This window comes from Arachis hypogaea, chromosome 16, assembly GCF_003086295.3.
Source record: "Arachis hypogaea cultivar Tifrunner chromosome 16, arahy.Tifrunner.gnm2.J5K5, whole genome shotgun sequence".
NCBI lineage: Eukaryota > Viridiplantae > Streptophyta > Magnoliopsida > Fabales > Fabaceae > Arachis > Arachis hypogaea.
Window position 1 is genome coordinate 113,366,975 of NC_092051.1, and position 26,197 is coordinate 113,393,171.

Consider the following 26,197-nt stretch of genomic DNA (forward strand, 5'->3'; position numbering starts at 1 on the left):
TCTTTTAATGTGGGATATTCATTTTTCAATCATACTTCAAGATGACGATGAAGGAAAAATATGACTTTGGTTTTATTCTTCTGAGATGTATTATTTTCAGCCTTAATGGTATCTTCAAGATCCATTGAATCATGATGGATTTTAGCATCTAGTATCCATAGTAAATAATTGTTTCCAAATATATCAAAAGCATTATATTCAAGATGAAAGAGTTTCGACATAATAAAAATTTGTTACCTGGAGTCTTCCTAAAATTTCGTTAGAGTTTCGTGCTGATAACGTGTTATAAAATAACTAAATAAATAAATAAATAAGGAAGATATAACAAACATAAAGTAAAGAAATATAATTAGATAACAATATTAACCACAATTACTATCTCAATATAAAAGAAATTATTAATATATTTACTAATATTATATGCCAAGAGTAAGAGAGAGGAGTATTTAAAATACTTGTAAAATAAAGAAAGAGAGAAAATATAAGAGAGAACATTGCTATTATTGATGCTGTGTAAAGAGAGAGAGAATAGTATTTATTATTGATTGTAGTGTGTTTCCATTCAGAGGCTTAAATCTCTATTTATAATGAAACATTTTCAAACTACATTTAATAGAGTCATCCTTTGGTAAATAGAATTTCATTGGAAATAGGCATCCACATCAATACTTATCATAACAGTAAATACTTATAGTAGTGTTTTTCTATTTATACTTTATTTTATTACCTCTTCCTTACTTATTTATTTATTTAGTTATTTTATAACAAATTATAATTTATCGCATCATTTATCATTGTTCTCTTTTAAATCATTCAATTTATAAAACTTGTTGCATTAAATAAAAATAAGCCGAGTTATAATTTTATTAATAACAAAATTAAATAATTAAAATACAGACAATGTTAATGAATTACATATATATATATATATATATATTTGGAAAAATTACAAAGTTAATAAATCATAAATACTAACCTATAAAAGCTTAGTTAAAAATAAATTTCTTGATAAAAAAGTAATTTAGAATAAAATATTGATTTTACACAAAATCACAAAAATGTCTAAAGTGACTATTATTTATAAATATCTAGTTTGCTATTTTTAAATTATTTCATTATTAAAAATACTGAAACCATTTTGTTATTTCAATTTAACCTCTTAAATTTTATTTGTTTAAATTTTAGATATTTGTTTCATTACGAGTTCAATTTTTTCTTTAAATACAAATATAGCTAAACTATTAACAAAAATGCTAAAGCTAAATATCCAAAAAAAAAAAAAAAAGCAAAAATGCTAAAACATTTCAAAATTAGTAAATTAGTGTTAAAACCCCAAAATACCCTTACTACTACTACGTACCACGCCCCCACTCTCTATTCACTTACCTGCCAATACCCACCCACTCACTACTCCGAATCCCTAATCTTCTCCCAGTCTCTCCTCTGTCAAGTGTCAAACGCCATAACTGCAGTCCACTCCTTTCTCCAGCATCACTCCCATCTTTTCACTGCGGCTGCTGCTATGTCTTCTCTTTCCACCGACGCTGTTGCTATGTAATGTCGTTGTGACCTGTGACCTCGTCGCCGATCTGTTCTCCTCTGTTGTTACCGCTGTTGTGCTCTCTGCTTCCCCATTATCGGTAACTTCCTCTGTACTCCCTCTTGCCGCCGGTCGGTCGGATCTCTCTACCGGTCTGCGCTCTTCTAGTTTTGTGTGCCTCTCTCAATGCCTTATCTTCTGATTAATTGATTGTTGAATATTGATGCTTTTATCTGTTAAGAATATGGATTAGTTCAATTTTTAAATTTCGGTTTTATTGGATTAGTTCTGGTTTTGCCTCTTTATGAGGTGAAAATACAGTGTGTCATTGAAATCAGCGGGAGCTCTTTAATCGTTGTGATCAGTTCTTCCCAAATAGAGACTTAATTTGCTTAATTTGCTTAATTTGCTTGTGTATGACTAAACCTTGTTACGTTGTGAAATAATGAACTAATTAACATTCTGGAGCCTTAATTTGCTTCAGTTTTGCTTATCATTTAAATTTAATTAAAGACAAATGGATGGAGATAGGCCTTAGTTTGCTTTTGTTTTGCTTGCCATTTAGGTTCACTAATCCATCTTCATTAAACACAATGTAATAAGTGCCTCACTGCCTTGCATGTAATTGTTTGCAGTTCATGATTTATCTTTTGTTCCTTTTTTGGCCGTGTTTGGTTAATGGGTGGAAGTAGATAAGACATATACATAGATACATAAAAATATAACCCTTCACTCCTCATCTCTTCAACAGCAGAACCACCACCACCACCACCTCTGCCTTTTTCACACTCCCTTCAAAGTTAGCACAAACCACTGCCAACACCTTCAGCACCCCAAATAAGCAACAAAAACCCAAATTTAAATTCTTATAAAAAAATTTTAAAAAAGAAAACAGAGGAAAAGAGGAAAGTTTTGGAAGCGGCAGTGTCTCTTCTGCGAGGAATGGCGGCGGCGACGACGTCTTCATCCCTGCGGCGGTAAACCATGGAGATCGATGGTGGAGGAGGCTGAGGCATGAGGAGGAGGAGGCAGCAATAGGAGGAATGAGAAGAGAAGCAAGTGGCAACTTATTGGTGTCGGTGAGGATAAAGGTGGACTTTTAAAAATTGTGGGGGATAAAATTGTAATAAACAAGATTGTCTCATGTCTAATTTTTGTGTCTCAACTATTTGGAAAAACACTGAATTCTTGTAATTGATGTCAACTTGTGTACTAGTGTGCCTACTGAAAATGTGTGTCTCAACAACCAAACAATAAAATGTACCACTGTTGTATGTCTCAAGTAGACACACACTCAAACACAGCATTTTGGATCTTGGACATATGACATTTCAAATGCCTAACAACTTGTAATATATGCACTGTGTAAAAGGATTTGCTGCATCTATTATTTCCCTTGAAATTGCTTGCTTTCCTTTGATCAGCTGTTGTACTAAATTTGGACCTTAACTATAATTCAGAATTGTCAATATTTGAGAAAATTGTCTGGACAATACAATCGACATAAACATAATACATAAGAGGAATATGGATCGATTTGTTTGGCCCTTGATTTGTTATTGTTATGTGCTATGGTGATTTGATGAATTCAACGATCTGTCATTTTTGCTTTTAGACCTTGATTTGCAATTGTTGCATCTGATTCAATACCAAAATTCTTACTTGATTATCTAGCAATGATACAAAGGAAAAAACTACTTGGGATTTCTCTCATACTCTTCCAACAAAGATCACACCATATGCACTATTAAGAAAATAAGTTTCTTCTTTTTCAGCTTGAAGGACTCTCCTTTTATAGGGAAAAAATTACATACTTGAACGAATGACATATCCTTGTTTTTGGTAATGCTAGTGATTGAGAAAGAAAGTTATACCTTTTTTGGCACCCTTCTTCCTTTCAAGTAGGAAACGTGTAATGAAAGAATTTGAAATAATTAGTATATTGAGAAGAAAGTGAGAATTATTAGAGTTGCTCAACTCTACTTCCTTTATATAGGAACACTACTAATCCCGGGTTCGCTATTGTTATGTGATCTGATGTTGCTGATTATTATTGCATTTGAACGTAATGGCATTCTGACCGTTAGCTGCTTCCTTCAACTTTAGTGCATCAAAATATAACTCAGTTTATAGTCAAATACAATTCACTAACAACTACTTGTTTGTGGTTCTCAAAGGACCTGTACAATGCTTGAGGTAGAACTGCAGAAGTATTAATGAAAAGTCTTTTTTCAATGTTAAATTGCAATGACTAACACTACCTACTGCTACTATGAATTCAAACCAAAAAATGAATTAGAGTAATTACAGGCCGTACATGAAATCATGGATTAGGGAACATGGAATTAATGTGAGTTGGATTTGATAATGAGAACGAATGAGGGTTTCCAACATAGAGAGGGAGAGCGAGAGGGAGAAGGGGGAGAGAGCGGCACGGTGGCTCCTTGAAGACTTGCCACCACCATGGTATGTTCACGTAGATCTTTTGGTCACACACCGACAGACGGAAGACAGCAACCTCATGTCCAGCGGCGGCTCAGATGAAATAGACAAAGTCATAGATGTTGGCGGCAACGGTAGCCATCAGTGAAGTTGTGCTTCTTTTTCTTCCCTTCTCTTTGTTCCTATTCTCTTTTTCCACTGTTTTGTTACACAGAATCTGTTTTCAGTTCTCTCATTTTGTATTTATTTTCTGTAATGTTTGTGAATTGAATTTGAATTAATGTGAGTTGAATTTGATCATGAGAACGAATGGGGGCTTCCTACATAGAGTCTGGAGAGTGAGAGGGAGAAGGGGGAGAGGGGAGAGAGCGGAACGGTGGCTCCTTGAAGACTTGCCACCACCATGGTATGTTCACGTAGGTCTTTTGGCCTCACACCAACGACGGAAGATAGCAACCTCATGTCCAGCAGCGGCTCAGATGAAATAGACAAAGTCACAGATGTTGGTGGCAATGGAAGCTGTTAGTGAAGTTGTGCTCCCTTTTCTTCCCTTCTCTTTGTTCCTATTCTCTTTTTCCACTGTTTTGTCACACACAATCTGTTTTCAGTTCTCTCACGTTGTATTTATTTTCTGTAATGTTTGGGAATTGAAACTTGTACCAGAGACAACTTTTGACGATACCCAATATATGTTGTGACTGTGTGAATGACAATGAAGTGTTTGTGTGTGATTATGGTGATGCTTGGGTAAATGAAAGTGTTTGAATGGCACTGAAGTGTTTGAGTGTGATAATGATGATGCTTGGGTAAATGAAAAAATATTTGATGCAAAAAAGATAGGTGATACACAAGAAGGGGTGAATTGGATTCATTTCCTCAAAAAAAATTTGCCCTTATGTTGAGTGATCATTGTATTTTATAGATAAAGTTTAAGACAATGATGCATATGTAGGGGAGAAAATTGTCAACAATAGATTGTCCAAATTGCAAACATACTTCTTTCATTCTTTGAATTTACATTTATTTCCTTTGAACTAACAGGTGCTTTAATTAGCTTCTGAAATTTCCATCTGTGACCAGCCCAGTGGTAAGACTTTGGGGACTTCCCAGCTTTCATCACATTTGGTGACTTTTGAATGCCAATATTTATAGCACATGCTGACAAATGAGGCCAATTCCTATAGCTACTGGAAAGCAAACAAAAGCATCAGGAAGAAGGATATAGTGACACGTGTAGCTCCATTTCTAGATTTTAAGGAGATAAGAAAGAAAAAGATTTGTTGGATGAGGCAAAAGTAGAACCAGGGGTTCGATCTGGTGGTTGTTCTGAAAATTAAAAATTAAGAAATATATATGTAGAAAGAGTGAGTGAGGCGAAGATCTGAAAGCTTAACTGTAACCAACTTATTACTCAAAAGAAAATGCAAGGTATGTTCAACACTATTTTTTTTTTAATTAAATGTTCTTCATATTGTGAACCATAAAGTCCCTTTATTTTTACTCAATTTCACTTCTACTGTGCTGATATTTACTCTGCTTGTTTCACATTATTTTCTGCTGGTTTCCTCTTGTTTTCATTAAAAAAAACATTCTGCAAAGTTTATATTTTGTGAATTTTGGGTCTTCAGTTTCTGTAGATATGTTAGAGTTGTTGCGTTTGCATTATATGAATTCAATTCTGTGATAGTGGGCGCTGAATCTGCTTTTGAAAATTGTGGTGGGGAGTTCTGGTTTGAGAATTCAATGATGAGTTGAACCCTTGTGTGCTTCAACCGCAAGCAAAATGAAAGCTTAGGAGTTTGGGATTTTATGAGCTCTTCTTGTGTGTGAGAGAGAGAGAGAGAGAGAGAACTTGTCTGTTTTTTCCCCTTGAGGATCGTGGTGGTTGAAATTGTGGGTATGGTTATCATTTCAGACCTTATTCGTGAATCTATGGGAAGCTTGTTGGTGTAAGTGGAGTTGGGTGCTTCTGTTCTTTTTACTTAATCAGTTAGTAGCATTAATGCATAATTAGTCACTTTTTTTTTAGACCATCTCAGTCTCACTGACTCACTGATTCCAACCATCAAAACCCCTCACTCGGATCAATTCCCTACAGCATGGCTTCTGGTAGTCACCTCCTCCTCCACCATCAGTGCCTCGCAATTATCTTCTTTCTGTCACTTGATCTTTCGTTTATTCAAGGAGGGAATTCAATTCCTACTTTTTCTACTCTGTAATTGTTGAATGTGTGTTTGTTTGTTTTTTTTTTTTTTCTTTTTTGTGGGGGGTTACACTTGTGGTACATAGCCGGTCCCAAGCCCGGATAAAGGAGGAGGGTTGTGTTAGGTCTTCGGCAACCAACATAAAAATATAGCCGAACTCCCATGACATGAATCAAAGACATTATTGCGCTAAAGCTAGGTCGTTGCCCGGAAGCAACGCGCTGTATGGCTCGAGTACGGTGTCGAAGCAAGAGCCGCTGCATCGGTGCCCGGATGTAGTGTTAAATGCGCAAGGGTTATCGCGTTTTCGTGAACGGACGAGGGTAAATAAGCTAGTTCACAAAGGAAAAGGTAAAGGTCGAAGCGACAGAAGGTTGAGATTTGGGACATGGAACATAGGCACTCTAACAGGAAAGTCCATGGAGGTGGTGGACACCATGACAAGGAGGAAGATTAACATTATGTGCCTACAAGAAACGAAATGGGTTGGTGCAAAGGCTAGGGGATTGGATACTTCTGGTTTCAAACTTTGGTATACAGGAAAGGTGAAGAATAGGAATGGGTTGGAATAATGTGGATAAGCAGTGGAAGAAGACGTAGTGGATGTCAAGAGGGTGGGAGATCGGATCATCTCTATCAAACTGGTGGTGGAGGGAGGTGCTTTCCATGTGATTAGCGCCTATGCACCGCAAGTGGGTTCGGACGAACAACACAAGATAAGGTTTTGGGAGGATCTAGAGAGTTTGGTTTAAGGCATACCTTTGGGAGATAAGATTTTCTTAGGAGGAGATTTAAATGGCCATGTTGGGAGAGAAGTGACTGGATATGGGAGTATTCACGGAGGCTATGGTTTCGGGGTGATCAATGCCGAGGGTAAAACTATTTTGGACTTTTCCTCAACTTTGGATCTTCTCATCGCAAATACATGTTTTAAAAAGAGAGACGAACATCTTATAACCTATAAGAGTGGCATGACAAGCTCTCAAATCGACTTATTCTTGTTGAGGAGAGTTGACCGGAAATTTTGCATTAACTGTAAAATTATCCCGGGAGAGAGTTTGACAACACAACATAGGGTGCTCGTCATGGATTTTCGCGTTGAGCAAAAGTTGAGGAAAAGACATCATACGAAGAACCCAAGGACGAGGTGGTGGCGGATGAAAGGGGAGGAACAAAGAAGCTTCCTAAGACGGGTAGGAGAAGAGGCAAAGTGGGGTGGGAATGGAAGCGCGGAAGAAATGTGGAGGGAGATGACAGAAGTTATTAGAAGAACAGCAAAAGAAAGTTTTGGTGAATCTAAAGGAATAGGACCAAGAGACAAGGAGTCCTGGTGGTGGAATGCGAGTATACAAGAAAAGATAAAGATAAAAAGGGAATGCTTTAAAGAGTGGTCTTTATGCCGCAATGCAGATAACTGGGAAAAATATAAGGCGGCTAAGAAAGAGACAAAAGTGGCTGTAAGTGAAGCAAGAACAAGAGCATATGAGGGTCTCTACCAGTCTTTGGGCACGAAAGAAGGAGAAAAAGGTATATATAGAATCGCAAAGAGTCGGGAAAGAAGAACGAGAGATTTGGATCAGGTTAAATGCATAAAGGATAAGGATGGAGAGATGTTGGCTCAAGAGAAGATTAATGAAAGGTGGAAGAGCTACTTCTACGAGTTATTTAATGAGGGACAGAAGACTCTTCCGAGTCTTGGTCGATTATGCACAAGGGAAGAAAATCAAAACTTTAACTACTATCGAAGGATTCGAGACTTCGAGGTAAAAGAGGCTCTAAAGCAGATGAAAAATGTCAGGGCAGTAGGACCTGATAATATCCCGATTGAGGTTTGGAAGGGTCTTGGAGGAAAAGGCATCAACTGGTTAACCAAGCTTTTTAATGAGATTTTAAGGTCAAAGAAGATGCCTGATGAGTGGAGAAAGAGCACCTTGGTACCTATCTACAAGAATAAGGGGGATATACAAAGTTGCGGAAACTATAGAGGGATTAAGCTTATGAGTCATACTATGAAGTTATGGGAAAGGGTGATAGAACGGAGGTTGAGAAAAGAGACACAAGTAACAGAGAACCAATTTGGATTTATGCCAGACAGATCTACCACTGAAGCGATATACCTATTAAGAAGGATGATGGAGAGGTATCGTAGTAATAAAAGGGATCTACACATGGTGTTTATTGATTTGGAAAAAGCGTATGATAGGGTACCAAGGGAGGTCTTATGGAAGGTTTTAGAAAAGAGGAGAGTAAGGATCGCATATATTCGGGCAATTAAAGACATGTATGATGGGGCCACAACTAGTGTGAAGACTCAAGGTGGTGTGACAGAGGAATTCCCTATTGGTATAGGACTACACCAGGGATCATTCTTAAGTCCATACATTTTCACATTAGTCTTGGAAGTACTCACAGAGCACATCCAAGAGCCTGTGCCATGGTGCATGCTTTTTGCCGATGATATCGTCCTTATGGGAGAGTCAAGGGAAGACCTAAATAAGAAGTTGGAGCTATGGAGAGAAGCTCTAGAAGTGTATGGTCTGCGCATAAACCGTAGCAAGACGGAATATATGAAATGTAAGTTCAGTCTGAGAAGGGAAAACTCCAATATAGAGGTGAAGATTGGAGAAAACATCCTGCGAAAAGTTAAAAGTTTTAAGTATCTTGGGTGCATCATACAGGATAATGGAGAGATTGAACAGGATGTAAATCATAGGATCCAAGCAGGTTGGTCAAAATGGCGGAGTGCATCTGGTTTTATATGCGACAAAAAAATGCCTTTAAAACTTAAAGGTAAATTCTATCGCACCGCTATAAGACCGGCTATGCTGTATGGTACGGAGTGTTGGGCGGCTAAAGGGGAGCACGAACATAAGTTGAGTGTGGCAGAGATGAAGATGTTGAGATGGATGAGTGGTCATACGCGATTGGATAAAATAAGGAATGAAGATATAAGGGAGAGAGTTAGAGTAGCACCCATTGTGGAAAAGATGGTTGAATCGCGTCTCAGGTGGTTTGGACATGTGGGAAGAAGACCGATAGAACATCCAGTCAGGAGGGTGGATGAGATGGAAGATGGACCAAGGGCGAAAGGCAGAGGAAGACCTAAGAAGACCATCCATGAGGTGGTCAAACGAGATCTACATGTAAACGGTCTCTCTGTAGACATGATACATGACAGAGCACAATGGCGTCATTTGATTCATGTAGCCGACCCCACTTAGTGGGACAAGGCTTTGTTGTTGTTTGGGGGGGGGGTGTTTAATTGATTACTGTGCTGGATTTTTTCAGTGTGTCTGTGAGAACAGTTTCTGTGAATGTCGAAATTCACAGTTTGGGCAACTTTTTCTTCCCCCATTTATTTTAATAGACTAACTTAAAAATTTAAAAAGTTCAACCAATATATAACTACACACTGACAGGACATTATCCATTTCTTGAATAACATACCAGAGCAGGAAAATCTTTTCATAGTTGATTTGTTAAAATGTTTTATTGTATATGTACTTGTACATGGCTAATTCTACCAAACATGTACATTTTATTTTGTTGAAATGGACATTGGAAAAGTATTGACGGATGATATGCATCAAGAATGCTCCATGTGTTTTGAAATGGACTCCGAAAGGTTTATCATTTGTCCATATCTTGCTATTTTAAGAATATGGTGCATTTCATATCCATGTCGTGTCAAACATCAACTAATGTGTGATTGTATACCAATATATGGAGATAAGGATTATGTTGTGCTCTTAAATTACTCAACTGTCCTTCATAGTTCTTTTCTTAACTGGATAAAATTACATTTGCATAATGGGAGGCCCACATGAAGGGAAGTGAATCAGATATTCAATTTAATTTTCGGTAATAAAACACTTTATCACAGGGATAAATGAATTGCCATTTTTTCCATTTCATAAACAAGGCCTGCCTGTTTGATTTATAATTCTCATATTGCTGTAGTGCAGTGGTGCTGGAACATCAATGTGTAAGGTTGTAATGTTTAAAAGTATTTTACTTTGTTTAACATAGAAATCTGTGTGCAACCGTTACGTATTCTGAATTAAATGTCACTTTTGAAGTATTTTTCTGACTGTAATAGGCTTTGACAACTTAAAACTCAATGAGCATAGAGGCCGAGTAGTTATTGAAACCTGAATTAGTCTTGCCTTTGATTTATTATTTATCTTTTAGTCACATTGAAGGAATGAACGTTTTTTGGATTGATATTTTTGCTGTCATTTTCTGTTGCATCAATCAGTGAAACTATTAGATTATATAATAACTTTCTATTTTGCAACTTAAAATATTTTTGCTATAATGAAGAACTGTTTTGGTGATCTTAAGACTTGGATAATTGTTTACAGGTAGATCCCCAGACCAGGAATCTGTAGGGTCTGGGACAAAGAGGTCTAGTGTATCATCTGGAAGTAGGCCTCGGAGTCAAAAGGAGTTCTTCTACAAATTTGTTGAAAGTGATGGCTTGACTGCTAAACTTGTAGACTGGTTTGAATCGCTTACAGAAAAGTGTGCATTGAAAAGGGAAGCATTTGACGTTCCATTTGAATTGATTGACCTTCAAAAATTTGATTATGCGTTGGAAGGGATTTCTTTTCAGCAGATGATTCGCATGCCTAATGCTGTTCATGCTTCCACATCTGATGCTGTTGAAGCTACAGCTTACCTTGCTATTGAAGATTTTCTACATGCAAGTGTAAAGGGCTTGTGGGAGGCATTTTGGAGTCAGGATGAGCCCATGCCTTTTTCTGTAGCATGCCTGTATAATTCTAACTTGAAGTTTTATCAGGCAGAAAAAGCTATTGCTAGTGGGAGGCTTGGAAGTCTTTCCGCCACTGGTATATTGCTCAATAATCCGAGACATCCTCATGGAAAATGGGATCATGTTCTTGAATTGGCACTTCTAAGGTCTGATATCAGAGGTCTCACTGTTGGCAGTGATCGACGGCCTTCGCCATCAGTTTTAGGAGATGCTTTGTTTTATGCTCTTCGAATGCTATTGGCAAGGAGTTTGAGTGGACTTTCTTTCTTTCCAGATCCTAGCATGGTCTTTGTTCTTCTGGTTGATTCTCAATATGGGGGAGTGGTTAAGGTTGAAGGAGATGTAAATAAGCTCAATTTTGATGTGAATAATGTTTATGAATGTGCTGCTGAATGGGTGAAAAATCATTCAAGAATTTCTGTTTCTCCAATTGATAGGATATGGAACAAACTTGGAAATGCTAACTGGGGGGATATAGGTGCTTTACAGGTACTCTTTGCAACCTTCCACTGCATTATGCAGTACGCTGGAATGCCCAAGCACTCGATTGAGGATTTGGCTGCTGATCATAGTTCACGCCTCCAAACCAGAAGGGTTGAGAGGCAATTAGGAGAAAATAATGTGAATGGAAATGGTCTATTCCGATACCAGCAACGTAGTGTTTCCCCTGAAATTGTTGAAGTTCAGGAGGATTCTGTCAAAGTCAATTCCAGAGAGCCAATGAAATTAGAAGCTGGATCCATGTTATGGCTGGAGGACTCAGATTGGCAGAAGGGTTACCAAATAAAAGAGGTAATAAGTACTGGTGAATTGACATACTACATTGCATCATATGTTGAAGACCCAGGAAAAAATCTGTTCCTATATGTGGGCTCTCATCCCTCCCAGCTGGAACCAGCATGGGAAGATATGAATTTATGGTATCAGGTTCAGAGGCAGACCAAAGTAATGACAATAATGAAGCAGAAAGGTCTTTCAAGTAAATATTTACCTGAGCTTAGTGCCTCTGGCAGGATCATACACCCAGGTCAGTGTCAAAGGCCCAGCTCGGGTGGAAATTGTGACCACCCTTGGTGTGGGACCCCTATTCTTGTGACAAGTCCAGTTGGCGAAACAGTAGCTGAAATGGTACACACAGGCCAATTTGGTTCAGATGAGGCTATCAAATGTTGTCATGATTGCTTATCAGCACTTTCAGCTGCTGCCTCTGCTGGAATTCGGCATGGAGACATCCGGCCTGAGAATGTCATCTGTGTAAAATCTGGTGCTAGACACCCTTATTTTGTGCTGATTGGATGGGGCCATGCTATTCTTGAAGATAGGGATCGTCCTGCTATGAATCTTCATTTCTCATCTACTTATGCACTTCAGGAAGGAAAGCTATGCTCTGCTTCCGACGCAGAAAGCCTTGTTTATATGCTTTATTATTCTTGTGGTGGGGTTTTTCCTGAGTTAGATTCAGTTGAGGGAGCACTCCAATGGAGAGAGACATCTTGGTCAAGGAGATTAATTCAACAGAAACTTGGCGATATCTCTACTGTGCTAAAAGCTTTTGCCGATTATGTCGACAGCCTATGTGGTACACCATATCCCATGGACTATGACATATGGCTGAGAAGGTTGAGGCGAAATATTCACCAAGAAGATCATGGAAAGGAAATTGATGCAACAGGCTAGACCTTTAAAACTAAGTTCTATTCCAGAAAGAGAAAACTCTAGATCATCCATCTTAAAGGTGTTTCTTGTCTGGTGCAAATAAAGCATGGAATGGTACACTCTCTGGTGCTCACAATTTATATTGGTTCTGGGAAATGGTTAGTTTGTGGTCCATGAAAGGAGCATGGTAATGATTCTTCCTGTTGCTATCGGTTCCGCTGGTCTAGCGTATGTAAATCTGTAGACTACTTGATTGGTGGTGTCTTTGGGTATATGAAGAATAGTCATTCCTTCATTTTGAGGAGTCAAAACACCACTTTTAACAGTTTTCTTTTCCTGCCATTTTTGTTGTGGGGAGTTTAGTTTCTCATCAAAGTAAGTTGTATTGATAACATCAATCATTCGTTTGTAAAGATAATAGGTATTGTGGAGTTCGCTGCTCTTCTGATTACATTTTTATAAGGCATATAATGATATCTTGTAAATCAGTGTTCTAGTTGGGGCATTCACTTTCATTTTTTGAAACTTTCCTGCTGTTGATGACAAAAGGGTACATTTATATTCTAGCTTGATAGATACAGTTGATATGCTACCAGTTTATCTTTTTGCGTGCCATTATGTCAATGTAGAAATTCTTTGATTCCATTTAAAGTTGTCTCATAGAGGTTGCGCGGATTCTCTTATTATCCAAACAAAAGGCAATCAAGAATTTTGTGACGGATTTATGTTAGCAAAAAAGTATTAAGGAAGTTTTTAGGAAATTTTACATTGGATTTGCAGGTCTGAGAGAAAGGACTAACAGGTTCTTAAAAAATTTTAACCATATTTATTCACAAACGTATTTATTCGATCACTCCTTGTTATAGGTGGTATGCTATTGAAATTAGATAGGCTCAAAAACCTTTGATCTTATACAATTCTACTCTAAAATTATCAACTTAATAAATTTAAAATTTGGGCAATTTACTCAATTAAATTGTTTCTCCAAAAACGTTATCAGATTACAACTTTTCAAAGTATCAGACTTAAATGCAACTTTTCCAATTATATATAAATTGCGATACCATGCCGCGGATTAGGACACACGCAAACCGCTATATCCTGTCGTGGTTTACGTTGAATGGCGCAAGTGCACAAACTGCTACATTTGAAGATTTTGAAAGTGAGATAAAGAGAGAAAGTAGAGAGAAGGTAGAGAGAAGAAATTTGGTTTAGTTTGAGTTTCTTAGAACACTCTTCAATTGGAAACTATGGCGGATGAAGAGCGCTTGTACTGATTCAACGACATTGCTCACGTTGCTGGCGGATTCTATAGTCACGCAAATCAACGTAAACCGCTACAGGTTTACGTGCAATCCTAAATCGTGGTACCCTATCGCGGTTTACATATAATTTAAGAAGTTGCATTTGCGTTGAGTGATTTCAAAAATTGTAATCTGGTAATGTTTTTGGAGAAACAATTTAAATGAGTAAATTGCCCTTAAAATTTAGTTAATTATAATTTCTAATTATCCCAAATAATTAAATATTTTTATTTAAAACTTAATTTCTATACCCTAAACACTAATCTAAATACCACTATTTAAAAACACAAAGTCTTTACCATTTCTAAGCGTAAAATAAAAATAGAATGAATTATAATTTTATTAATAACAAAATTAAATAATTTAGATACAGAAAATATTAATGAATTGTGTATATTCTCTAATAATTACAAAAAGTGAACCATTTTTATTTATATTTTAAGTTAATAAATATAAAACGTTAGTAAAAAAACAATGTTCTTGATAAAGAAAAGTAATTTGATTAAAATATTCATTTTACAAAGGGTCAGGAAAAAGGTTTATAGTGAGTTAGTGACTGAACTTACGATTTATCTTTACATTATTTCAATTTAATTTCTTAAATTTTGTCAATTTTATTTTTTAATATTAATATCACTAAATTATTAACAAAAATATTAAATATTCAAAATTAGTAAATTAGTGATAAAAATCCCAAAATACCCTTACCAATACGTACAACACCCCACACTCTATTCACTCACTACTCCAAAATCCCTAATCTTCTCCGGCAGAACCCCGTCAGTCTCTCACTCTGTCAAACACCACAACGGCAGCCCATTCCTTTTTCCGGCATCACTCCCATCTCTTCACTGCGGCTGCTGCTACGTCTTCTCTCTCCACCATCGCTGTTGCTATGTAATGTCTCTCCACCGAGGCTGCAACCTGTGACCTTGTCGCCGATCTACTCTTCTCTGGTGTTATGTGCCTCTCTCCGTCGCTGTTGTGCTCTTTGCTCACCCAATCTCGGTAATTTCCTCTGTACTCTCTCTCGCCGCCGATCAGATCTCTCCACCGGTCTGCTCTCTTCTACTTTTGTGTGCCTCTCTCGATATCTCGTTTTCTAATTAATTGATTGTTGAATATTGATGAGTTTATCTGTTAAGAATATGGATTATTTCAATTTTTAAATTTCTATTTTATTAGATTACTGCTGGTTTTCCTTCTTTATAAGGTGAAAATCCAGTGTGTGATTAAGCTTGATTAAATTCAGCTGGAGCTCATTAATCTTTGTGATCAGTTCTGTCCAAATAGATTGTTAATTTGCTTGTGTATGATTAAACCTTGTTACTTTGTGAAAGAATGAACTAATTAACAGCCTTAATTTGCTTCTGTTTTGCTTGCCATTTAGGTTCACTAATCCATCTTCATTAAACACAATGTAATAAGTGCCTCACTGCCTTGCATGTAATTGTTTGCAGTTCTTGATTTATCTCAGAGTTCCACTGACTCACCGATTCCAACCAAAACCCTAACTCGAATCCGTACCCTACAACATGGCTTCCGGTAATCACCTCCTCCTACTTATTTTTCTAATCTATTTTTTCAATTTTAATAAGCTTGGATTATTATTTTTTATTTTAGTGCATTGAAAACCCTATCTGAACTAAGCAATGAAGCACTTTCTTGTAATTGTTGAATGTGTATGTGTGTTTTTGAGCGTGTCTGTGACGATGCTATTGTTTTGACCAGTTTCAGCAAATGTCAAAATTCATGAAAAAATCGTGAAGCTGAGTAATGCCTTTCAAATGTGGATTTTCACAATCATTGTTTATGTACTATAATAATACTGTTGCTTATGTGATATAATTGTTTAATTAGAACTTCATCTGCATCCAGTGAATGCTTTTAATCCTGTTAAGCTAGTCCCAAGCTAGCTGACTTAAGAAAAAAGAATCCTTTTTGAATCTTTGTGGCATGGTTTAATCACAAATCTAATGGTTTGAAATCCCAACTGTAGAAGGAATGGCAATTCAACAGGGTTGTTAAATATTTAATTTCATGTTATTTGCACTACAAATTTGCCACTTATGCTTCTTTGAAGTATTCATATTTTACAACATTGAATGTCCTATGCTTTTAATGTTGAAATATATATAATTATAATAGTTGATTAACTTTTTCTGATTTAGTTACACGCACTAAGTGTTTGCATTATGTTTTTATAATGTAGATGCTGATATGGAGGACTATGGATTTGAGTACTCTGATGAGGAGCAAGAGGAGCAAGATGTTGATATTGAGAATCAATATTACAATTCGAAAGGTATTTATAGCACCTATGCTTACATTCACTTCTTTTCAATGTAATGAGTTTGGATAGGTTAGTTTTATTTTTCGGCTACATACTAGTTTGCTCAAATTTAACTTGGTGTTCAAAAGTATTTTTGCACTTTCTTATGATCATTCATCAATGGCATCATTGTTGGAACTAGAAGTTTGATTCATTAGCTTGTTTTGAATTCAATTATCCTTTTGGAAGAAAGGTATATATTGATTAACTCATACTCCCTCTGGTTCAAACTATCTTTCACGCCAGAAAACTTATTCTTTTTAATTTCTTAATCTTAATTATCCTTTTTTGTGCAAGTTGATAGAAGTTAATCATGATTATTTTTTCCCAGTTTCTTATTCTATAAACCTCAGTAAGATGGGTAGATTGGATGAATGGTACACAATACCTATTGGTAAAACCATTAAAAAATAAAAAATATTGCGAGAAACTATAGGTGAAACCGTTAAAGAAATAAAATCATTTAGATTTTTACTGATTGTTTGGTTTGCGTTTCAGACTTTGGTAGCACGATAAGTTGGTGTAAAGATTATCTTTTTCATTCTCTTGTGCACTAAATGCAATGAGGGAGATCATTAGTGGAATTTTATATATTATTTTAAACTTTTGAGTATTTTAGGGAAGGGTAATATAATTACAATACGTCTTGTGAATAGAAGGCTTGTAGAAGCCTTGATAAGAAAACTAAATTAGATGGAAGGTAGCTCGATAAGTGTAGGTATAAAAAACCTAGAAAAATTGTAGATAAAGTCATTAAGAAAGGCTTATATTCAATTTGCTTCCCTGTAGATATGGTTTATGATACAATGTAATAATAGTGTGATTCGTGAAATCAACCATAACTAGTAGGAGAAAAGCTTTGCTGTTGAGTTCTTAGTCATTGTGCAAATGCCTTTAAGGACAGATATTTTGAAAGGGGGGAATCTTCATTTACAACACCATGAGATCTAGGTTCTCATAATTTGTGGTTCTAAATTGATGATTCCATCCTCCACACTAATTTCCTAAGATGCTGCTGTTTGTATGTAGGTTTGGTTGAAACTGATCCAGAAGGTGCACTTTCTGGTTTTGCTGAGGTAGTGCGCATGGAACAAGAAAAGGCTGAATGGTAAGAACCCTATTATCTGAGTGCTGCATAATAATAATAAACATATGGACACTGGACTTAAATGATAATATACTTTTGTATCTTCTGTTGCAATTTTTTGTATCATTAATAATTCAGTGATCTGATCCTGCTTGTGCTTTTTTTTTTTTTTAAATTTCATTTCATTTTATTTTCTTTCTTTTCTTTAATGTTTTGTTTCTAGTTGGCCATTCAGTAAATACTAAATACAGCTAATATATTTGTTGACTGATTTTTCCCTTCTTTTTGGTATTCTTTGATGAATTGGATCATGCATTGCGATATTTGTGTTTATCTTTTGATGGTACGAAGAAACTATTATGTATTTCATGTGATATTTATTTTACATTTTACCAGGGGATTTAAAGCTCTAAAACAAACTGTCAAGCTCTACTATCGACTTGGGAGGTATAAAGAGATGATGGAAGCCTACAGGGAGATGTTGACTTATATTAAGTCTGCAGTGACTCGTAACTACAGTGAAAAATGCATAAACAGCATTATGGACTATGTCTCAGGTTCAGCTAGCCAGAACTTTGGTCTTCTGCAAGAATTCTACCAGACAACTCTGAAAGCCCTTGAAGAAGCAAAGAATGAGGTTAATCCTGTAGACTTTATCTTGGTTGCAACTCATGTCATTGCATTTCCCATTAATGCAATCTTATGTTTAATTTTGTATTATTCAATTGGCAGAGATTGTGGTTTAAGACAAACCTGAAGCTTTGTAAGATTTTCTTTGATATTGGTGAATATGGACGAATGAGCAAGGTAAATGTCTAATTTGCTGTCCGACATAATTTGAATGTGTCTGTATGATTCTATTGGTGTCTAGTGTTTTTCATAGTAAAAATTTAAGGATTTGTTGAATCCTTTCAGATCTTGAAGGAACTTCACAAATCTTGTCAAAGAGAAGATGGCACAGATGACCATAAGAAAGGAACCCAACTGTTGGAGGTTTATGCAATAGAAATCCAGATGTACACAGAGACCAAGAACAACAAAAAACTCAAGGTCAGCATTTGTTTTAGAAAATTACTGTTGTGTACCTAACATCTAACTATCTACCTCACCAATTTATTATTGCTTATTCTGGAATTTGCTTTCAATTATCTATCAGACTTCACTTAATGTTTGTTGGTTTAGAACGAATTGTCGAATTCTCTAACACTTAATATTTATGTAAGTTTCATTCAATAAGAACTAACTGTATCTCTCTGGATGAAAGATGGAGTTGCTTAAACACATTGGTATCTCAGTACCTTGCTTGTTTTCGAATTTTTATAGTCATTTTCGTTATTCTTCACAATTTCCTGTTTTCTTTTTAATTAACTGTTTTTAGTAATTTAGATCTTGTAATCTGTGGGAAAAAAAAATATTTGATGTATGGGCAGTGACCTGTGGCTGGATACTGATGCTTAAGCAAAGTGAGTATTTGTGGGGGTGTCATTGTGGTTGAGCATGGATAACTGAGCTATCATAACCTAATGGACTATCTCTAGTAATAAATTTTGATAGGCTTAAATATCTTTCAATTGTTGTGAATGTTGTGAACTGTGGTTTTGGTCCCTGTATTAAAAAAGTTGTTTCAATTCCAAACACCATCTCAATACCTGGCTTGTAGTTAACCTAATGCTGTTGAGAATCTCTTGAATCTGGCAGCCTCAGAATTATTTTATATTCATTGATTAGTCATTAGTTTTTAGGAAAGTTTGTTTAACAGTGTCTCCTGGTCTTAAATGCAGCAACTTTACCAGAAAGCACTTACTATTAAGTCAGCTATTCCCCATCCAAGAATAATGGGGATAATCCATGAATGTGGGGGTAAAATGCATATGGCAGAGCGCCAGTGGGCAGAAGCAGCTACTGACTTCTTTGAAGCTTTTAAGAATTATGATGAAGCTGGGAATCATAGGCGGATCCAATGCTTGAAGTAAGCAGCATGGAATTCATTTTACTTTTACTTATTAGTTCGAAACATTTGATTAATGATAGATTGCAGTGTTTATGAAATGAAATTCATCACGAGTCATCAATTTTAGGATGAGATTGTTACTTTTAAAATTCATAATCTTTCCCTCGGATACATTTCAGCTTGACTGCTGAGTAAAGAATTTTAGCTTTGTTTTTAATATGTATTGTTATTGTTATTATATGCACCAGGTACCTTGTTCTTGCCAACATGTTGATGGAGTCTGAAGTGAATCCTTTTGATGGACAGGAGGCTAAGCCGTAAGTGATGTGCATTTTATTTGTCTGCTCCACCCATTTTTCATTCCTATTGAGTCCTGGTTGTTTTCCCATTCTGACTTTACATCTCATAAATTATGTATTGCAGATACAAGAATGATCCGGAAATTTTGGCAATGACAAATTTGATAGCAGCCTATCAACGGAATGAAATATTGGAATTTGAGAAAATACTGAAGGTACTTTTAGTTAGTCTCATTTCTCTTCACCTATTATTGGTTCTAAATGGATTCTGGGTATTTTGCTTTCCAGAGTAACAGAAGAACCATCATGGATGATCCATTTATCAGAAATTACATTGAGGATCTGCTGAAGAATATCAGAACACAAGTCTTGCTTAAGCTCATCAAACCATATACAAGGATAAGGATACCATTTATATCTCAGGTAATTGTACTCCTAAATTCTTGTGGAACTAAAGAAGGAACTAAAGAAATTAGTGGAACTAAAGAAGGAAAGTAAATACCAAAATTTATCTCGACAGCTTATAGATATTATTATTATTATTATTATTATTATTATTATTATTATTAATTACCTCATAGTTGGTTAACTGGTTTAAGTGAAGGGTTCTGCTGTAATTTTTTTTATTGCTTCCTCTTAATGCAAGTAATACATATTTATTAACTTGAATTATGAGAGGTTAAGGTATGGTTTGGCCAACTTAATTGTAATTCTTTTTTATTTGATAAAACCACTAATTTACAGGAACTGAACGTTCCCGAACATGATGTTGAGCAGCTGCTTGTGTCACTGATTCTGGATAATAGAATTCAAGGACACATTGATCAAGTGAACAGGCTCTTGGAACGTTCTGATAGGTCTGTTTATATATATTGTAATTATTTCAATTTTTTCAACTTTATTCTGTTTATAATCTGCTATTTTATGGTATTAATTGAATATACACGGTTCAGGTCGAAAGGAATGAAAAAATACACTGCCATAGACAAATGGAACACACAGCTAAAATCTCTCTATCAAACAATCAGCAATAGAGGTTAGACCTTGGTGTGTGGTGGAAAGGGATATCTGTATTGTTGCTTCAGCATGCAGTTTTGTCATGTGAATTTAACTTAGCTTCTAATATGCAGAGTTAGGAAAGTGTTACAAATAGTGGGAACCAAAGTGAAAATGCAACTTGTGATTCATGTTTTACTTTATTTGGTAACAATTTTAAAGGTGTTCAAGGTTGTGTAGAAGGGTTTGATGCTCCCTGAGCGCTGTTCCAATTTATTCGTCGTTTAGTAAAGTATAATGCTGCAACCGGTGTCGATATATAATTATATATTATATGAAAATAAAATGTGGATGGTTTTTTAGATTTGTTATAGCTTTCTTTTGGCAATCAGCGATAGAGACAAGGAGTTACTATTCTTATCGTATCGTTTGTGTTACTTGTGAGGTGAATCTTTTAAGAGATTGGTGCCGCTTAAAATATTGTTGAAGGTAAACTCCCATCAATGTTGGACTGGCCACAAACATAATACCCTCCTGATGAGTGATGGCCTTTCTAGGTTTCACCGTGACTAAGAACACTGATGCCTTGCCTTAGCAAGCAAGCATGCTAAAAGGATTTCAGATTGTAAATTGAACTAATTTTTGGGGGGTGGGGACAAAGAAAGAAAGAAAAAGGCATTTTAAAATTCTTTCAGTTGGCGAAAAAAGAAGTATTAAACCTTCACAGCTTCACTACGACCAAACCTCTGCTTTCTCCTTATTGTTTGTGGGGGTGTGTTTCTATTTTTCTTTTTTTCTTTTTTTGCTCAGCAGTATGTCACGGCCTTGGACACACTCCAACGCTACCGTGCCGGCACTCGGACTTACTCAACCTCTTGAGTTAAGACCAAGTCAGCCTAACCCTCAATACTTAGCAAGAAAGCTAAGAATACAAGAGAACACAAGAGAAAGAAAGCTTTGGTGGAAGTATTCTTAGCTTTCTTGCTAAGTATTGAGGGTTAGGTTGACTTGGTCTTAGCTCAAGAGGTTGAGTGAATCTGAGTGCCGGCACGATAGCGTTGGAGTGTGTCCAAGACCGTGACAAGTATCTTAACCTGCTCTATTTGAAAAACTTAAATAGCTGAAGTCCATAACAAGCCCACTGAATATCTTTAATCAATCATACAAAATGGGTGGTCAAGATTTGAAGAAAAAAAAGCCGCTGAATATCTTTAATCAATCATACAAAATGGGTGGTCAAGATTTGAAGAAAAAAAAGAGGATTGGATCGAAAACTTGACTCCTATCATAATTCATCCGAGGCTACTACTAAAAATGCACGTGAATAATTTTGTCATTGACAAAAATGCATCTAAATTGTTATTGATAAAAGTACTCTCAAATAATTTAAAAATTTGACTAAAAATATTTAAAAAGAATATTATTTTTTTATAAGTGACAAATGACTTTTGTATTTGACAAACTCCTTATGCATTTGATCCAAAATTTTATAGAAATATTTAGCAAAAAAATTGATAATATTTTTTTTATTTTTAAAGTATTATTGGTTGTTAACAAAAAAATCACAAAAATATATATATACTTAGTAAAAAATCACCAAATTTTAAGCATAAAAATATCTCATTTTTTTAATCATGTTTGCAAAAAATCGCATCAAAATTTAATCTCTAAAATATTTTTTGAGAATATGTATTTAATGTTGGATATTTTTATCGCATTTTTAAATTATTTGAGAATATTTTTGTTAATAACAAAATTTGAGTACATTTTTGTCAACGATAAAATTATTCAGGTACATTTTAAGTGGTTTACTCTTTATATAAACAGAAATTTATAATCCCAAAAAAACGAAACAAAATATTAACTTATTTTTCAAAAATAAGTTATTTTTTTAAGAATTTAAATATTAACTCAACATTGATTGTTCAGTCATGTATAAATTGACACGAAAGCAAAAGCGTGTCAGACATACTATTGTGATTGGCAAAGAAATGAAATCAGAATTGAAGAAAAAAAGTAGCGTTGTAAGCAAATATAGAAGAACTTAAAGGTCAAAATAACAATGATGGTTAGAAATCATCATACAATTAGAGAGACCATTACTATAGGAACTACAAATGGAAGAAAGCTATATTGCAATGATAAATCCAGCGTTAATTGGCTCAAGAGTGGTGATCAGAATACACGTTTTCTTTTTCGTACCAAGTTCTAAACGAAAATAGAAAAAATAAAATGAAAATTCCTTTAATAAAGAGTAAAATTTGTTTAAGAGTGAAATTTTTACTTAATTTAGATAGAATATAATGTGCATACACATGGTAATTTTTTAATAGGCTTTCTTTTATTTTAATTTTTTTTTTATTATTTACCAAAACTTTTTTTTTTCACCATAGCAATACTCAAATAAAATATAGGTTATAGACAACAAACAAGGTGTTTGAGTCTCTTCTTTACAAAATATCAGTGATTTAAAAAAAAAAATTTGCAACGGGTTATTCTCTTATTTCAATCCCCCAAATGAATTAGATGGGTATAGGAATGACAATGGATACTCGCAGGGCAAGTACCCCTCTCGCCCCATCCTCATTTATGAAATGCTCGTCGTTTTCATTTTATTTTTGCGGGCCTGCTACACATACAAACAAAAACGGCCTACAAGTGTTACAAGTTGGCCCAGCCCATCAAAAATACATGCGCACTCACTCACTTTGAAGGAGCGTCATTTACACGCGCGCAACTCAACGGTTGCGTTTCGCAAAAAGCGTTCGTCATGGCGCACTTTTCCACTTCTCCTTCTTCGAAGAAAACACAAACCGTCCATTTTCGAGCAACATTGCAAACTGCAGAGATAGAACTCGTCGCGAAGATTAGAACTCTCCATCAACACAAGATAGAACTCTCGATCAACAATCTCCAGAAAAAACGAATATATATTACTCAAGGTACGTTACTATTTTACTCATCTTGTATATTTTCCACATTTCGAAATCGAAGAACTAGCTTTTACTGTTCTTCTACGTTCTTCTAGGTTTTGCTATTCTTCTTGTTCTAGGTCTCATTTTACTGTTTTTAATGTTCTACTTGTTCTAGGTTTTACTGTTCTTCTTGTTTCTAAGTTTTACTGTTCTTCTTAGTGGTTCTAGGTGCAACTGTTCTTCTTGTTCTAGTTCTTCTTGTAACTGATTTTTGGAAGTATATTGCGTAATTTGGTGGGTGTATATGGAGTAATTTGTTGGGAGTATATGGCATACTTTGTTGGGTGTATATTTCTGAACTGATATACTGTAATATAGTCAACAGTTGCAACTGTTCTAATATTTGCTTGTCCATAGGTGTATATTGTTTGACCTTGTAATGTTGCTTGACCTTGTATATTTATGCATGTTTGAGTGATATCTGACTGATATCTATGAGTGTATCTGACTGATATCTATGGGTGTATATTACTGATATCTATGGGTGTATTTTTCATTTAAGAAAAAATGGCAGGCAAAAATCAAGCTGGAAAAAATGTAAGAACAAATATATGTCTTAGATGAAATCAGTTTTTCATAATAGAAATATCTCTGACTCTAATTTTGCTTTGTTTACAGCAAACCAAAGACCTTAAATGTGCAACCCATTTGTTGAGTGATAAATTCAGAAATATGAGCGAGGAGAAGAAAGAAATTGTTAGGGATTTGAGATTTGGTGGCCTGATGCACATCCCGCCGCTAAGGGTGCATCACCAAATATTAAGGGAGTTGGCTAACTCCTTTAAATTAGGAGAAAACAGACTTGAAACTGACTACGGTTCTTTTAAAGTAAGACAAAAAACAATAGGGGCTGCGCTTGGCATCAACGCGTCAGGTAACTTGCTACAAACATGGGTGTATATGAACCATATTCAGGTGTATTTCAATTGATGCTTGGGTGTATTTGAACTGATTTTCATACTATGTTGTTTTCATTTTTGTATGAGATCTGTCTCCTCAGAAAGTCAATTATAAGGATCTTTCTGAAGACGACAAACAAATTTTTAGAAGATTTCAGGGTAAGACCCTCAAAAATCTGACGGATGAGATGATGACTATTGGCATTGATAATGAACAGGATCGCCTCATGTTCAAGAGGATTTTCATCCTCTATATACAGATGGCATTCCTGTTACCAACAACAATAAACAAAATCTCACCTGTGCACCTGGCACCAATTTTCAAAATGGACACAATAACAGAGCGGAATTGGGGAGCACATGTTTTGAATTTTATCATCAAGGGCATAACAGATTACAATCTGAAAAAGAAAAAGTCAATTGACGGTTGCTTGTTTGCCCTGATGATAGTTTACTTTTATCTATCCAAAAATAAAGACAAGAAGAGGGCAGAAAGTCCTCCAGAACCCTGGATTGCCAACTGGACTAGAGAGCAGTTGGTCGAAAGAATGAGGGCAGAAATGGAGGAACATATGGTAAGTGAACAAAATATCTTGGGTGTATTTTATTTACCTGAATACTGCAAACTAAAATTTCTAATATTTCAGGGGATTGTAAAGATGGCGGAAACAAAGGAAAAAATGAAAAAAATAAAGAAAAAAGAAAAAAAAGAAACAAAAAAAAGGAAGGCAAGTTCAACATCATCATCTGAGACTGAAACAACTGATAGTGACCATTCTACCTCTGAGTCTGAGACAGAAGAAGACTCAGAGGATTTACCAAGAAAATAACCCAGCCAAAAAGCCAAAAAGTAAGTAACATACTTGGATGTATTTTGTTTATCCAGTTGGGTGTATTTTGTTTATCAAGTTGGGTGTATTTTGTTTATCCGGTTGGGTGTATTTTGTTTATCAAGTTGGTGTGTTTTGTGCATTTATTTGGGTGTATTTTGTACATTCATTTGGGTGTATTTTATCCCTTTTAGTATATTTTTAAATAATGATTGTTTGCCTTCCAGAATTGAGTCCAAAAAAAGAAAGAAGATTCCGGAGGATTCTGATTCAGAATCTGAATCAACTGATGAGTAATGTTCTGAAATTATTACTCCTTTCCTTTGGGTTTATTATCAAGATTTCATGTATTAACAGAGTGTCTCTTATTAACTTATAGAAGCGAAGAATCATCACCAGTGGAGAAGCAAAAAATAAAGAAAAAGTAAGCACTTCTTTGGATAGTATTTTGTGATTAAATTAATTTTGTATTTCTGATTCATACTTGTTTTTTTCCCCTAGAACACAATCCAAAAAGAAAAAGGTCATTGTTGAGGATTCATCTCCTGAGCAAGCTCAATCCTATCATGGGTACAGTACTCTCTAAGCTATATCACCGTCTATCATCAAAATTATATTTGTTAACGTGTTCTTTTATGCATGTACTATCAGATCTGAAATTGGAACTGAAGATTTAGATGAATTCTTAAGGGAAAATAATGAAAAATCTGCTGCACAGGGGTATGTCTTGTTGGGGTGTATATTTCAGATTTTAGGGTGTTTTCTTTGCTAATAATTGTTTCTTGTTTCGCAGGGAGAAGGAAGCTGACCTGCGATCACGGAAGGTCACTATGTCTCATCTGAAACGTAAGAAGCTTTATTTAATAAAATCTTATTATCTTGATTTAACAGTATGGTATTTTTTG

General features: G+C 35.4%; 2 protein-coding genes across 4 annotated transcripts; both read left to right on the top strand.

Moving 5' to 3' along the window:
* The first annotated feature begins 1,354 nt into the window (after window positions 1–1,354).
* On the top strand, window positions 1,355–13,128 carry LOC112754673 (uncharacterized). 3 transcript variants are annotated; one of them, XM_072219280.1, is made up of 4 exons: window positions 1,357–1,640; window positions 3,851–5,069; window positions 5,167–5,410; window positions 10,551–13,128. In XM_072219280.1, the coding sequence occupies exons 3-4, from the start codon at window positions 5,404–5,406 to the stop codon at window positions 12,638–12,640; spliced, it is 2,097 nt and encodes a 698-aa protein (XP_072075381.1). In that variant the 5' UTR covers window positions 1,357–1,640; window positions 3,851–5,069; window positions 5,167–5,403; the 3' UTR covers window positions 12,641–13,128. The 3 variants fall into 3 exon arrangements, with proteins under 3 accessions (XP_025658163.1, XP_072075381.1, XP_025658162.1); XM_025802377.3 differs by having other exon boundaries at window positions 1,379–1,640; window positions 5,024–5,069; XM_025802378.3 differs by having other exon boundaries at window positions 1,355–1,640; window positions 5,063–5,410.
* Window positions 13,129–14,637: 1,509 nt separating this feature from the next.
* LOC112754674 (COP9 signalosome complex subunit 2) lies at window positions 14,638–20,952 on the top strand. The gene is made up of 13 exons (XM_025802380.3): window positions 14,638–14,931; window positions 15,384–15,468; window positions 16,136–16,228; window positions 17,285–17,363; window positions 17,739–17,979; window positions 18,075–18,149; window positions 18,258–18,392; window positions 19,124–19,311; window positions 19,542–19,610; window positions 19,717–19,807; window positions 19,881–20,015; window positions 20,337–20,449; window positions 20,546–20,952. The coding sequence occupies exons 2-13, from the start codon at window positions 15,459–15,461 to the stop codon at window positions 20,631–20,633; spliced, it is 1,317 nt and encodes a 438-aa protein (XP_025658165.1). The 5' UTR covers window positions 14,638–14,931; window positions 15,384–15,458; the 3' UTR covers window positions 20,634–20,952.
* Window positions 20,953–26,197: the final 5,245 nt, after the last annotated feature.